The following is a 15,000-nucleotide window of genomic DNA, read 5'->3' on the forward strand; positions in this document are numbered from 1 at the left end:
GTGCGGCCGCCTACTTTAAGGCCTGCCCACAGTAGGAAACATTGTTTGGAAACAAAGTTTGCAAACAGTTTGGATATTGTTTACAAACAGTTTCCAAGAAACTATTTGCAAACTTTGTTTCCAAAACAACGTTTCCTAGTGGGGACAGGCCTTTACATTTACCATACGGTGTTTAGTACTACAGTAGCACCTCGGAGTAGGTGACGCCTAGATACAAGCCAAAGCAGCACCGTCGAGATGTTCAATACCTGAATCAACAATGGCGACGTAACGAAGGGGTAAACATCGGTTCGGTATGGCATCATCCCTCAATTTTCTTACATTTGCAGGGCAGTGGTTAAGCAACTCATGCCTGAGGTCTTTGTATTACTTTATAAGTTGCCAATACACGATATGAAATTGTAATTTGTAACCTGCATTTTTGAAAAGAGCTCTTCATCAAATTACGACTTATGAGGTGAGTGCCGGCTCCCCCTCCCCCTCCATAGCTAGTAAGGCGAAATTGTACCTAGTAAACAGCTCTAGGTTACGTGGTATTATTTTATATTGGCAATTTATGATAAAATTTTGCCGAGGTTCCTTCCATAATCGCTTTGTTGTCAATGAACCGAATACTCTTTTGGCGCATCTGGTATTTAAAAATGGCGGCTGCTTCTCCCGCGAATGTTCACCCACTTCCTCCTCCTACGCATTTCGGGAGCTTTAGGGGAAACATCGTCCTTTTCTGTGTTGCAGCAGCCATGAACAGCAAGTATCACCACGGCAATAACGTACTCAGTTCCCCACCCCACAAAAAAACCTCGAGAATTGTCACAAATTCGTGAAATCTCCCGCCAAGATGTTGCCATGCGCAGGGGCAAGGAGGCACTGGGGTCGGGGGGACTACTGGCTCCCCCAACGGCTGCGGATGAGCTCAACTTGTGACGTCATGCGCGGGAGATTTGAATATATATATATATATATATTTATATATATATATATATATATATATATATATATATATATATATATATATATAGTTAATAAAAGGAGATAAAAATGTTCCAGTACATGGTGTGTTTGAACAAGATATAAAAAAATAAGGTGAGTTACCAAGAGGTCGATTTTTCAAATACAGGAAAAATAAACGGTTTTGGGACGCAAACGTTCGCATTTTACACACACACACACACAAACACACACACACATATATATATATGAGTGTTTATATATAAATGTGAACGTTTGCGTCCCAAAACCGTTTATTTTTCCTATCAAGCGAAGCCCTCAGATCTAAATGCCAATTAACAAGTTGGTTCGGCAAGTGGGGAGATGAAAACTGGAAATGAAAGCGGGGAACGAAAATTGGAAATGAAGAGCCTTTCTTGGTGGCGGAAATCAATCGCAGGTTGATGAGAGAGAGAGAGAGAGAGAGAGAGAGAGAGAGAGAGAGAGAGAGAGAGAGGGTGGAATATTTAGTAAGAAAGGTATGCAGTTAGTACAACTATTTTTAATATGAAAGAGAGAGAGAGAGACGATGGAATATTTGATAAGAAGGTATTCAGTTAGTACAACTACTTTTAATATGAGAGAGAGAGAGAGAGAGAGAGAGAGAGAGAGAGAGGAGAGAGAGAGAGATGCAATATTTGGTAAGATGGTATGCAGTTACGTACAACTACTTTTAATATGAGAGAGAGAGAGAGAGAGAGAGACAGAGAGAGGATGAAATATTTGGTAAGAAGGTATGTAGTTCGTGCAGCTACTTTTAATATGAGAGAGAGAGAGAGAGAGAGAGAGAGAGAGAGAGAGAGAGAGAGCAGGAAATCCGGAATCTCATTTCCAGTTGCTGTGGGGAGGAGAAAAAAATTCTATAGAATTTTATGCGTCAAAAACCGCAAAAGGAAACTTAAGAATATCTAATTTGTTCAGACTGGTTGACACTTGAGTTGGTGATCTCCAAGCAGTATCTGAGAGTACCATAGAGAAAATGGTCCATTCAGTCAAGAAGCTCTTGAGAAAAATAAATAGAAATGCATAAAGAAAACTAAATAATTTACTTTTCCAGATTTTTCTCTCCTGAAAATATGAATTTAATGATTGTCATCAAAATTCAGTTGAGCAATATTCTATATATTCTTGACGAGGATGGATAATGACCTTATAAATCTAAGGAAGCTGTTTAAGAGAATTTAATACAGATATTAAAGAGTCCTTCCCAGCCTTAATCTTATGCACTTTATCATTTTCTCCTGAGTGTTGATAAAAGCCAGGTACTCTGTCCTACAAAGAGGAATGAGATTTTCGAAGAATTTTTACATTCTAAGGCAAACAGTTTGGAATAATATTCTAAAACGTATTTTCAGAGCGTAGGAAGTCAGACATTATGAAATGTTTTTAATATTTCATAACGTGAAACATTATGAAATAATATGTTAAAATGAATTTCAGTTCTTACCAAACGATTCATTATGGAATAATGTTTTAAAGCAAATATTCAAAGTTTATCAAGCGAACCATTAAGAAATGATATATTAAAAAATGTACAGATTTTTTTGCTAAGTTGAATAGATGAAAAGGGAAATATCAAAAGGTATTTTCAGTAAAACAAATTTTCAAAGGATCTTTGCTAAGCTGAATAGGTAGAGAATACTCAGTGAAAACGTGCTGTTAGGTCTTACCAAAAAGAGTATTAAGGAATAAACTACTAAAACAAACATTCAAGTTTTATTAAGCTAAACATTCAGGAATAATGCATGAAAACTTTTAAAAGTTTATTTTTGCTAAGAGGAATAGAACAAAGTAATAAAATATTAAAATAATATTTTCGGTGAAAAACTATTCGAAGGATTTTTGCTAAGAATTAAAACGTATTTTAAAATCTTACCAAGAACAACATAAAGGAATAATCTCATAAATAAAAATAAAGATTTTTTTGGCCTAAGAAAAAAGAAAATAAATAGAAAGAAAAGCCGATGTTTTAATGAAAGGACCGTCACGTCCTTTCTCAGCTAACGAATGTCACATTGTTCGTTGTGGTCGCCTCGAATAGATTCTCTCTCTCTCTCTCTCTCTCTCTCTCTCTCTCTCTCTCTCTCTCTCTCTCTCTCTCTCAGGCACCGAATACCGGTTCCGTGATGAAAAGAGGTCTGCTTTTTTTGCCTGGAATATTCCCGGGGGAGAATTCTACTATTTTTGTGAATTTACGCCCTGACCTTATCTCGCTTTCTATTTATGCACTTTCTCTCTCTCTCTCTCTCTCTCTCTCTCTCTCTCTCTCTCTCTCTCTCTCTCTTCTTCATTTCATTTATTTCCTCTGCCACTCTTTCTCTTATCCTATTTTTGGAAGCTGGAACAAAACTCACTTTCTAAGAAGCGAAAGGTTGAAATGAACTTCCATTCATTATACACTGCGAGGGTTTTTAACGACTTGGCACGCCGCTACTTTCTCTCTCTCTCTCTCTCTCTCTCTCTCTCTCTCTCTTTACGCCTGCAAATCTTTCTGTTTTATTTAGCTTTCTGTCATTTAAAATTGACGTTTTGTTTTCTCTGTCTCATTCTATCTACTTCAGCTTTCTGTCATTTAAAATTGACGTTTTGTTTTCTCTGTCTGTCTCTCTCTCTCTCTCTCTCTCTCTCTCTCTCTCTCTCTCTCTCTCTCTCTCTCTCTCTCTCTCTCTCTCTACGCCTGCAAATCTCATTCTATCTTACTTAAGCTTTCTGTCATTTAAAATTATGTTATGTTCTCTCTGTCTGTCTCTCTCTCTGTCTCTGTCTCTACGCCTGCAAATCTCATTCTGTTTTACTTTCGCTTTCTGTCATTTAAAATTATCGTTATGTTCTGTCTGTGTCTGTCTGTCTCTATCTCTGTCTGTTTGTCTGTCTGTCTGTCTCTCTCTACGAAACTCTCTCTCTCTCTCTCTCTCTCTACGCCTGCAAAGCTCATTCTGTCTTCCTCAAGCTTTCAGTCATTTAAAATTAACCTTATGTTCTGTCTATCTGTCTGTTTTCTAAGAAGATTACAGAGAAATAGGTCTGTCTGTTCCTTTAATACAGTAAAAGCATTATTGTCCAAAAAAAAAAAAATCCGTCTCTATATAGAAAGAGAAATCACCAAATATCTTTAAGATAAGATAAATCACCTTTTTCATTCATCATATATTCCATCTGTCTACTCCCTACACCCTTTCTATTTCATCCAATCTGTCTGAATATTTGATTGTCAAAAACCAGCCCTACGCAACTGCTGAGTATACACTCATACGCGTGTGTATGCAAAACACCTCACGTATACAAGTTTAGGCATGACGTATATTGGGGTCCACAATGTTCCTTTCACGCGGCCTTGCAAGACTTATAAAATATTCATGGGTCCTTTCCCCCCCTCCCCCGCCCCAGCCTAGATTGAATGGGTCTTGAGGGACATATTTTTTCATAACCCTATTCTCATTGCCTCTCTTTCCATAATATATCCTGGAAGTTCCATTCCATAATTTTTTTATTTTTCGTTGCCTCTGTCCCATAATATCTCGTTCGCGATTTGCTCTTAGTTGTGTTGGTCTCGTGACCTCGTCTCTTTTCATAATACGTATCCATAATTTCTTTTCCATGACTTCTTTTTCCAGTGCCTCTTTTCCATCAGCTCTGTTCCAGAGCCCTCTTTTCCATAGCATCTTTTCATACGTCTTTTCTGTGGACTCTTTTTTCATGGTATCTTTTCCATCACATTTTTTTTTCATGGATTCCTTTCCATAAACTTTCTTCCACTCCCTGTTTCTCATGAATCCTTTTCCATAGCCTCTCTTCCATTCCCTGTTTCCCATAAATCCTTTTCCATAGCCTCTCTTCCATTCCCTGTTTCCCATAAATCCTTTTCCATTTCCTCTCTTCCACCCTGTTTTTCATAAATCTTTTCCATAACCTCTTTTCCATTCCCTGTTTCCATAAATCCTTTTCCATAGCCTCTCTTCCATTCCCTGTTTCCCATAAATCCTTTTCCATAACCCTCTTTTTCTTAAATCCTTTTCCATTTCCTCGTTTCCATATGTAATTTTTCACATCTTTTCCATAACCTGTTTTCCTCTCCCTCTTTTCCATAAAATCTCTTCCATAACCTGTGTTCCTCCCCCTCTGTTCCATGAAATCTCTTCCATAACCTCTGTTCCTCTCCCATTGTTCCATAAGATCTCTTCCATCACCTTTCTTCCACTCTCTCTGTTCCATGAAATCTCTTCCATAACCTCTGTTCCTCTCCCTCTGTTCCATGAAATCTCTTCCATAACCTCTGTTCCTCTCCCTCTGTTCCATGAAATCTCTTCCATAACCTCTGTTCCTCTCCCTCTCTTCCATGAAATCTCTTCCATAACCTTTCTCCCTCTCCCTCTTTCCAGGCTCAGCGTCCGGCTGGAGCACGAAGGGGGGCCACGACCAAGCCGACGACGACTTCAGGAATTCCGACGACATTCAGAGATTCGCCATCGAGAATGGTAAGTCGCCGGGGCCAGTCGCCGATAGAAACGTAATTACTGCTTGATGATCGGTACGAAGTTCTTGTAATTAATTTTTTAATTTCAATTGTCATTGAAATTGTTATTTGGGTGTTCGAGGTGATATTTGCTATTCCTGACATGGAAGTTATATATTTTTGTTACTAACGATTTGATTTTTTAAAAATGTCTTTGGCAAAAAGGTGGAACGTAATTACTTCTTAATAATCGATACAAAGTTCCTGTAATTAATTTTGTAATTTAAATGTGACTGAAATTGTTATATTGGGTGTTCGATGTGTGATTTGCCATTCCTGACAAGGAAGTTATATTTTTTTCTACTAACGATTTAGTTTTTGAAAAAGGTTTTTAGCAAAACGGTGGAACGTAATTGCCTTTCATTAATCGATACAAAATTCTTGTAAATAATTTTGTAATTTAAGTGTGACTGAAATTGTTATTTGGGTGTTCAAGGTGTGATTTAGTGCCTAAGTTATGTTTTTATTTTCTATTAAATTTTAAGCTAAAAGGTGGAACGTAACCTTAATTTAAATGGTTAGGGATTGGATGTTTTATGTTTGATGCTTGCTTAGTCAAGAGTGTTATTTTTCCTTTGTATCTTGGTGAGAGAGAGAGAGAGAGAGAGAGAGAGAGAGAGAGAGAGAGAGAGAGAGAGAGAGAGAGAGGAAGGCCACCAGACGAGTGCCTATAGTACAATAGCATCAGCTCTGTATGTTATACTATTGTGACTGCGTATATTTTTCATACCATTAACCCAGCAGAGGAATAAATGCTTCAGTAAAGAAGCATCTATTGTTCCATCACAGACACATCCTAGATTCGAATATTTCCAAAGTTTTTTTCCACTTTTTTTCTCACTAATTCACAGTATCAGTTTTTATAACAGATATATCTGATGTTGCATAATCACTCAAACTATTTGAGGAAAGCACCAATGTTTTTATTTGTCTAAAATCCATCCCTCCATATGATTTCATTTCTGGAAGAACTCTCACTTATTCTTCTTCTTCTCTGCAAAGGTCTGTGGACGCCAGACCCTCAACTTCTGCTCGGGCCCTACGAGGAGGAGGCCCCAAGGAGCCTAACCAAGGCGCGGTTCATCACAGCCAATAACACTGTTACCACAGTCCAAGTCGGAGCCCCGGCTGCCCTCAGATGCCAGATCAGCAATGTTGCCAGTCACGAGACGGTATGTTACCTTCCCCTCAGGGGATCTTGATTGACTATTCACCAGTTCCTCAGATTAACAAGTGACTGGTTATTTGATAACTTTTTGTGTTAGCCTGTAGAGGGTTTCTTAGCTGGTAGGTAATTCCTCAGATTAACAAGCAACTGGTTGACCAGGCTAAAAAGTAGCCTGTAGATAAGGGTTTCTTAGCTGGTAAGTAATTCCTCAGTTTAACAAGTAACTGGTTAGCTGATCAGGCACTTCTTGTGCTAAAAAAGTAGCCTGAAGATCAGGGTTTCTTAGCTGGTGTAATTCCGCAGTTTAACAAGCAAAGCTGACCAGGTAGCCTGTCAAGATTAGGGTTTCTTAGCTGGTAAGTAATTCCTCAATTTAACAAGCAACTGGTTAGCTGACCAGGTACTTCTTGTGCTAAAAAAGTAGCCTGTAGATCAGGGTTTCTTAGCTAGGTAATTCCTCAGTTTAACAAGCAACTAGTCAGCTGACCAGGTACTTATTGCGCTAAACAAGTAGCCTGTAGATCAGGGTTTCTTAGCCGGTAAGTAATTCCTCAGATTATCAAGTAACTGGTTAGCTGACCAAGCACTCCGTGCGCCGCTAGCCAAATCCTCCTTGAGCTAAAGTAGTGCTTCGAGAGTTAGAAAATACTAGATAACCAAATGTTTCCTGTGTTAACCATTTCCTTTTTGAGGTAATCAAGCATTTCTTGAGTTGAAAATACTTATAGAAAAACCAAATATTCCCTGTGCTAACCAAGCCTCCTCTAGGCTATGTAAGTGAAAAAATACTGGATAATTAAATGTTTCCTGTGCTAACCATTTCCCTCTTGAACTAACCGAGTACCTCCTGAGTTAAAAATCCTTTTTTGGATAACCAAGGAAATACTTCATCATCTAGCCAAGGACCTTCAGAGTTGAGCAAGACCTGACTGAATTTACCAAATGTTCCCTGGGCTAACCAAGTCCCTTCAGAGACATCGAAATGCCTCCCAGATAACCAAAAACTTCTTTTACTGAGAAATCTCTGAGCTGACCAAGTCACCACACTTACCTCTTGAGTTAGCCAATTTTTCTCTAAGCTAACCAAATGTTCTTTGGGTCATCGTAGGACCCACTGATATTTATCCATCGACCTCCACCCCATTAATTTGACACTGAATGTCTAAATGGCTATAAAACTAAGACTAATTAAAAGGGATTATTCTAATTTTAATCATTTAGTTGAAATTAAAATGATCATACTTTTTTTATGCAGTTAATGGTTCACTGTCCTGTGAATCCAAAGTTAAAAATCCCCGTTGTAGATAAACATTTCTGGTTCACTGACATTAATCTCCTGTCTGCTTCTGTTACGTCGTCTTACGTCACGCTACGTCGCTCTACGTCACGTAACGTCACGCGACGTCACGTCACAACCGTCAGGTCTCTTCATTAAGACAAACTAGGTCCATTTAATTCATGATGTATACGTGGCCATTCGGAACTGAAACTGGTTATGATCGTTCGTCTTCTGACAAGTATTCATTTTGGCTCAGAGCTTCGCCAAGAGAAGGTAGAATTATTATATAAGGGTCAATTAATATCAGTAGTTTTAGTTTTCTGTAAACAGATAATTTTATTTAATGTTCTTAAAAACTACAGAGGCAGGGCTGCAAATTGGCATGTTGATCATCCACCCTCCAGTCATCAAACATACCAAATGGTAGCCCTCTAGCCTCAGTATCTTTGATTTAATTTAAGGTTAAAGTTAGCCATAATCGTGCTTCTGGCAATATAAAGGATAGGCCACAACCGGCCGCCGTGGTCAAAATTTCATGGGCCGCGGCTCATACAGTTATATCGAAACCACCGAAAGATAGATCTATTTTCGGTGGCCTTGATTATACGCTGTAGCGGCTGTAAAGAAAACTCGATTGCACCGAAGAAATTACTGCGCATTTTCTACTTGTTTTTAAGTTCCACTAAGTGGTATTAGAATCCTTAGCACCGGGGAGAAATCATTTGAAAGTGAAATTTTGTTAGCAGTTCAAATGTCACACAGAAAAACAAAAGAGAATAAAACGCTCATTTTAATGTAAGTTTATAAGCAGACTTCTACTTCAGCGCCACCCAGTAGCATTAGACTTGAGGCTCTGTTCTCTAGGAAGTTTGAATTTGAAAGTAAAATATTACACGCTTGTTTAGGGACGAGAAATTCTTTTATATCCTGAGGGAAATTAGTCGGAATATTTACAGAGAAGCGGTCCAGAAAATATTCATTTATATTCCTTTATAACTTTCCGAGTCAAAGAATCGTTTCCATCAACCTTCGTATAGATTTGAATTGAATATAGAATTTAGGCCAAAGGCCAAGCACTGGGGCCTATGAGGTCATTCAGCGCTGAAATGGAACTTGGTTTGAAAGGTGTAACAGGAGGAAAACCTCAAAGCAGTTGCACTATGAATCAATTGTTAGGATAGGGTGGAGAGTAAGATGGAAGAAAGAGAATATGAAAGGAGGTACAGTAAAAGGAACGAAAGGGGTTGCAGCTAGGGGCCGAAGGCACGCTGCAAAGAACCTTAAGTAATGCCTACAGTGCACCGCATGAGGTGGACTGACGACACTACCCCCCTACGGAGAACCTTCGTATAAATCATATAATTTCTTTTGTGTTTAGGAATTCAACAGGGAATTTATTTTTTTTTGAAAAAATAACTTTTATAGTAATGAGTTGAATATTTTTTTTTCAGAAAAAAACTATTTTATTTTCGAAATACGCACCGAGTCGAATTTTTTGATTAGAGAAAAGTGCTTTGTTTTGGGAAATTATTTTCAAGACCACTTACGATAAGGTAATATCCTTCATCATAAAAAACCGAGTTTTTTCATTCTACAGCGTATAAATAGTTAGTTTATGAAAACCATTTTGAAAAAACCCACGCAAAAAACATCTACTTGTCCAAAGGATTAAGTATACCTACGATTATCCGAGATAAAGATACTGAACTGAGCTGAATAATTTTGAATAATCCTTGCAAAAAAAAAAAAGAGGAAAAATAAAAAAAAAGCCAAGAAGCATTCTGGCCCACGACCTGAGAGGCCATTTTATGCTAATCTGACCCAAAAAAAAAAAAAAAAAAAAACTATGCTGATCTCCAATCTGTTCAAACCGCCCTCTTTGCAATGCATTCTTAATGAACTGTATCTGAGCGGCCCATTTCTCAAAAACGAGGACCTGGTTCCCTCTCATTACGCCCTTCTCTGATGCCCCATTTAAGAGCAGTTCGGAAAAAGCTGTTTCGAGTCGGCCTTTCGTTATGAACTTCGCCCGTGTCCGGATAATGTAGACCATGGGTTCTTAACCTCTTTATTACCACGCCCGCTCTGAGAGAGTTGGTCCTTCCCTCCACACCTGGCCCCCCCTTTGCATCCATGAGTAAAATTCCCTCCCAGATTTCAAGGAAAATGGAAAACAGAGAAAGGGTGTTTTTATTCTTTTGGGAATGAATCAGTGAGATACTTGATACTGCTTCTTAGCGACTCTTATTGAGAGAATAACGAGTATAATTTTAGAATTTTTAATTTTTCCCCTAGGGCTCGCGCCCCCCTTGGAAATTGCTGACGCCCCCCAGATTGAAAACCATTGACATTATTCGGTGGGGGTTGCCAAACGTGCCACTTTGCCCTTGTCCGGATAATGTAGAATTCTCGGCGGAGGAGCTGGGAGGGAGGGTTGCCAAACGTCGCCATCAGCCTGGGAACTAAAGGCTGTAAGGCAGAGTGGGATAGAATTTTTTATCAGATTTAAAAGTAAAGACGCAGTTTGTTAAAGGAATGCAACGTTATAGAGTAGCTTATGCGGTAAAGCTGTTTTGAAATGGGATAAATTCTCGTGTGCTAAAAAGAGAAACAAATGCTGTACACTTGTTTAAAGTTAGATGTATGGTATACTTATGTTAATATAAAACGATTTGAAACATATTTTACAATGGACAGGTATTCAAGGACATTTGATTGCGTCTGATAAATTACACACTGACATTTAAAATGAGGAAAAATTCAATGCCCTTGTACAGAGGTAGATTTATTATACAATGATGGTTATTATTATTATTATTATTATTATTATTACTTCAGATTATTATTACGTTTAGTCAGATGTATTATAGTTATTATTTTAGAAGGATTGCAATATTGACTTATAGTTATTATTATTAGAAGGATAATAATATAGTATATATATATATATATATATATATATATATATATATATATATATATATATATATATATATATATATATACACACAAACACACAAACACACACATATATATATATATATATATATATATATATATATATATATATATATATATATATATATGACTGTGAAATATTTTCTGTTAAAACAGAATTCCTTTCAATAAAAGGAGCCCATAAAAAAAACGCCAATAGGTAGAAAGTTAACACTATATATTTCGGAGAACAACTGTCCCCCCCAACGGCTGACCTCTGGAACTCTTGGTATAAACAACACTTTTCTGTAACACTTATTTCATTCATTACCTGTCTGTTGAGGGAGAGAGTTGTTCCCCGAAATATATAGCATTAACTTTCTATCTTCTATCTTCTGGCTCCTTTATTACTATATATTTATTATATATATATATATATATATACACATATATATATATATATATATATATATATATATATATATATATATATATATATATATATATGACATTTTATCACATCACCGTGATTCATATACAATCAGTAAGCTACAATCGTCCTTTAATATCAATTCGCTCTACCTCGAAATAATATATTTTCATATATGTTACCGAAGGGAATTTTTAGTTGATAATAAGTTCGTCGTCCCGTGGGCTCGCTGGTTCGAAGGACAGAACGGGACTGAGTGGACGCATTAACCCATCGCCAGCATGGGTCAACTAAAATTCCCCTTCTGAGTTCTTGTAACATATATGAAAATATATTATTATCAACTAAAAAATGAATATATAAAATATATTTGTAGTGTAGTGAATTGATATTATATATATATACTGATATATATATATATATATATATATATATATATATATATATATATATATATATATATATATATATTTATAACTCACATCATGATCGAACACAGGTCTTTCAATTGAAAGACGACACCGCTGCCAACCAAGCCACACAGTCATAAAAGAAGCTGGAACCTGAGTACCACTGTACCTAAGGCTTTTACCTGGGCAGGCCAACCGCTTGCATACAAGCATGTTTTCCCCAACTATGTATGTATGTATATATGTATGTGATGATTATTATCACTTTTTTTACGTGATTCATTTATCACACATTACCACAGGTGAAAAATAAGGACCTACACCCCGTTTCTTATTTTTCACCTGTGTAATGTGTGATGTATGTATGTATGTATGTATGTATGTATGTATGTATCCACTGTCACCACGTCTCAGGACCCATTCGTATCTCCCCCGACGACAGGTTTCGTGGATCCGACGGAGGGACCACCACCTGATAACGCTGGGATACCAGACGTACACCAACGACGACAGATTCTACGTCTCGAATTCCCTTCCTCTCCAGCTGCCCACTTTTGAAGGAAAGGTAAGGCTCGAAGTAAGTAGACACACTGGGTTTTTTGTTCTTCTTCTTCTTCTTGTTCTTCCTGTTCTCGTTATTGTGGTGTTTGGATTTATTTGTTATTGTTTTAAGTTTGTTTGGTTGAGATTTTGCAATTTTGTTCGACTGTAAATGTTGTCTTGTGTCGTGAAACGGTTATTTCTTCTTGTTTTGTTTAATTTGTCTTTGTTTTATACATACAGTACATGCACACAGATATATATGTATATATATATGCATATATATGTATACATGTATATATATATATATATATATATATATATATATATATATATTAAATGTTGTCTTGTGTCGTGAAACGCTTTTTTCTTCTTGTTTTGTTTAATTTTGTCTTTGTTTTATACATACAGTACATACACACAGATATATATGTATATATATGTATACATATATATATATATATATATATATACTATATATATATATATATATATATATATATATATATCAATTTCTGTGATTTAATAATTTAATATTTTTCTTAAAAGGACCCATAAATAACAAAGAAATTTCAATAATCTTTGAGTATACTGTCCAAAATACAATGGCATATCAAAATGTCTTTTTTCTGTTATGGGACTCTTTAAGAAAAAGAAATATACATACATTATTGTATATATGAACAAAACACAAAATCATTTAAAGGTAATTTAAGAAAAAGAACTATAGATACACACATATAATTTGCATATATAAACAAAACCGTTTAAAGGTAACAAAAAATATTGATAAAAACTTTCTAGTATACATCTGAACAACCAACACCAACTCATTGAGTAATAAAATCCCACCCCAAATTATCCATACGAATATATATATATATATATATATATATATATATATATATATATATATATATATATATATATATATATATATATATATATATATATATATATATATATATATATATATATATATATATATATATATCCAATATCATATTCTAATCCACCCAAGTGGGTGAAAATCCCAGAGCGCCTAAAAGGACGACTCTCGTGTCTTCGGGTTTTAACATTCACGGACGCGCGGATTACATCGGAAGTTGCTCCGAGTTGAGAACTTTGGAGATTATATTTGAGGCGGAACTCCCGCCTACTGCCACTCTCGAAACGACTGCTGAAGGCTCTTTGAGAAAGATCACTTTGGCCCAGGGGCTACGAGCCTAAAATAAATGCTTTTGAACTTGTTTAATGTGAATCAGGGGCTACGAGCCTAAAATAAATGCTTTTGAACCTCGTTATTGTGAATCAGGTGCTACGAGCCTGAGCCTCGTTAGTGTGGCCCAGGGGCTACGAGCCTAAAATAAATGCCTTTGAACCTCGTTAATGTGAACCAGGAGATAAGATACTAACATGAATGGTTTTGAACCTCGTTAGTGTGGACCAAGGGCTACAAGCCTAAAATAAATGCCTTTGAACCTCGTTAATGTGGACCGGCGTCTACGACACTAAAATAAAATCTTCTGAACCTCGTTAACATGGACCGAGGTCAGTCTCCTGAACCTCGTTGACATGGACCAGGGTCTACGAAAATAAAGCAAATTTTCGCAACCTCGTTAGTGTGGATGAGGGGCTACGACACTAAAGCAAATTCTTCTGGACGTCGTCACTCGGGATCGAGGGTCTTGATCATTCCAGTTTGTGTTTCAGAGAATATATTAGTCATGAATATCTAAACAGCAACAGAAAAACTGCAAATTCAACGTAGTTGCGTAGTGTTAATAAACGTATTCAAATGCAATGCTTGTATGTTAGTATTGAGGGCATGGGAGCTGTTGACACATAATTATTTATGCTGAATATGAAGTTGAGTACTGAAGCGACGCGTATTTTTATGAGTGAATGGAAGAGCTGGAAGGATTCCAGATTGTGTTCAAATATGCATCGATTAATATCAGTTACTGATTATAAGTAGCATTGAGTGAAAATGGTATGTTCTTGAGAGAGAGACACACACCCACAGAGAGAGAGAGAGAGAGAGAGAGAGAGAGAGAGAGAGAGAGAGAGAGAGAGAGAGAGGGAGAAGGTTAGTTGTCCTAACCTTTCAAGTTGAACTTTCACTCCGTTGTGTTTGTGAATGTGAAAGAGAGGGTACATGAGAAAGAAGCCTTTCACCTTAAAAATATAAAGCTGTCAAGTACATGCATAAAAGTTTTTAATTACATACTCTCTTTCTCTCTCTCTCTCTCTCTCTCTCTCTTCTCTCTCACACATCTCTTTCTATATCTTTATACACACACATATATATATGTATATATATATATATATAAAATACATATATACGTATTATCATGCATGTATGTATGCATGTATATATGTACATCTATATATATATCCACATACACACACACTAATATATATATATATATATATATATATATATATATATATATATATATATATATATATATATATATATATATATATATATATATATATATATATATATATATATATATATATATATATATATATATATATATATATATATATATATATATATATATATATCCATGGAACGCCTACCTACCTATTCTTCCAGGAACCAACATTAAACACGAATAGTTGCCAGATTATATAACCACCAGTCATTCAATCATCCTTTTATTCTCTTAAATTCTTTTTCAGTATCTCTCTCATTCCAACCGAATCCTTACGAAGGAAAATACCGGG

General features: G+C 36.2%; 1 protein-coding gene across 2 annotated transcripts in view; it reads left to right on the forward strand.

Moving 5' to 3' along the window:
• Positions 1-15,000, forward strand: part of LOC136851500 (zwei Ig domain protein zig-8-like) — a 61,147-nt gene that overhangs the window by 28,033 nt on the left and 18,114 nt on the right. Inside the window, exons 2-4 of one of the 2 annotated variants that reach the window (XM_067125638.1) lie at positions 5,367-5,462; positions 6,503-6,672; positions 12,167-12,301. In XM_067125638.1, coding sequence (XP_066981739.1) covers positions 5,367-5,462; positions 6,503-6,672; positions 12,167-12,301 — 401 coding nt within the window. The remainder of the gene's footprint in view (positions 1-5,366; positions 5,463-6,502; positions 6,673-12,166; positions 12,302-15,000) is intronic. The other variant, XM_067125639.1, reaches the window with a different exon arrangement.

The sequence above is a fragment of the Macrobrachium rosenbergii genome, chromosome 23, assembly GCF_040412425.1.
Source record: "Macrobrachium rosenbergii isolate ZJJX-2024 chromosome 23, ASM4041242v1, whole genome shotgun sequence".
Lineage (NCBI taxonomy): Eukaryota > Metazoa > Arthropoda > Malacostraca > Decapoda > Palaemonidae > Macrobrachium > Macrobrachium rosenbergii.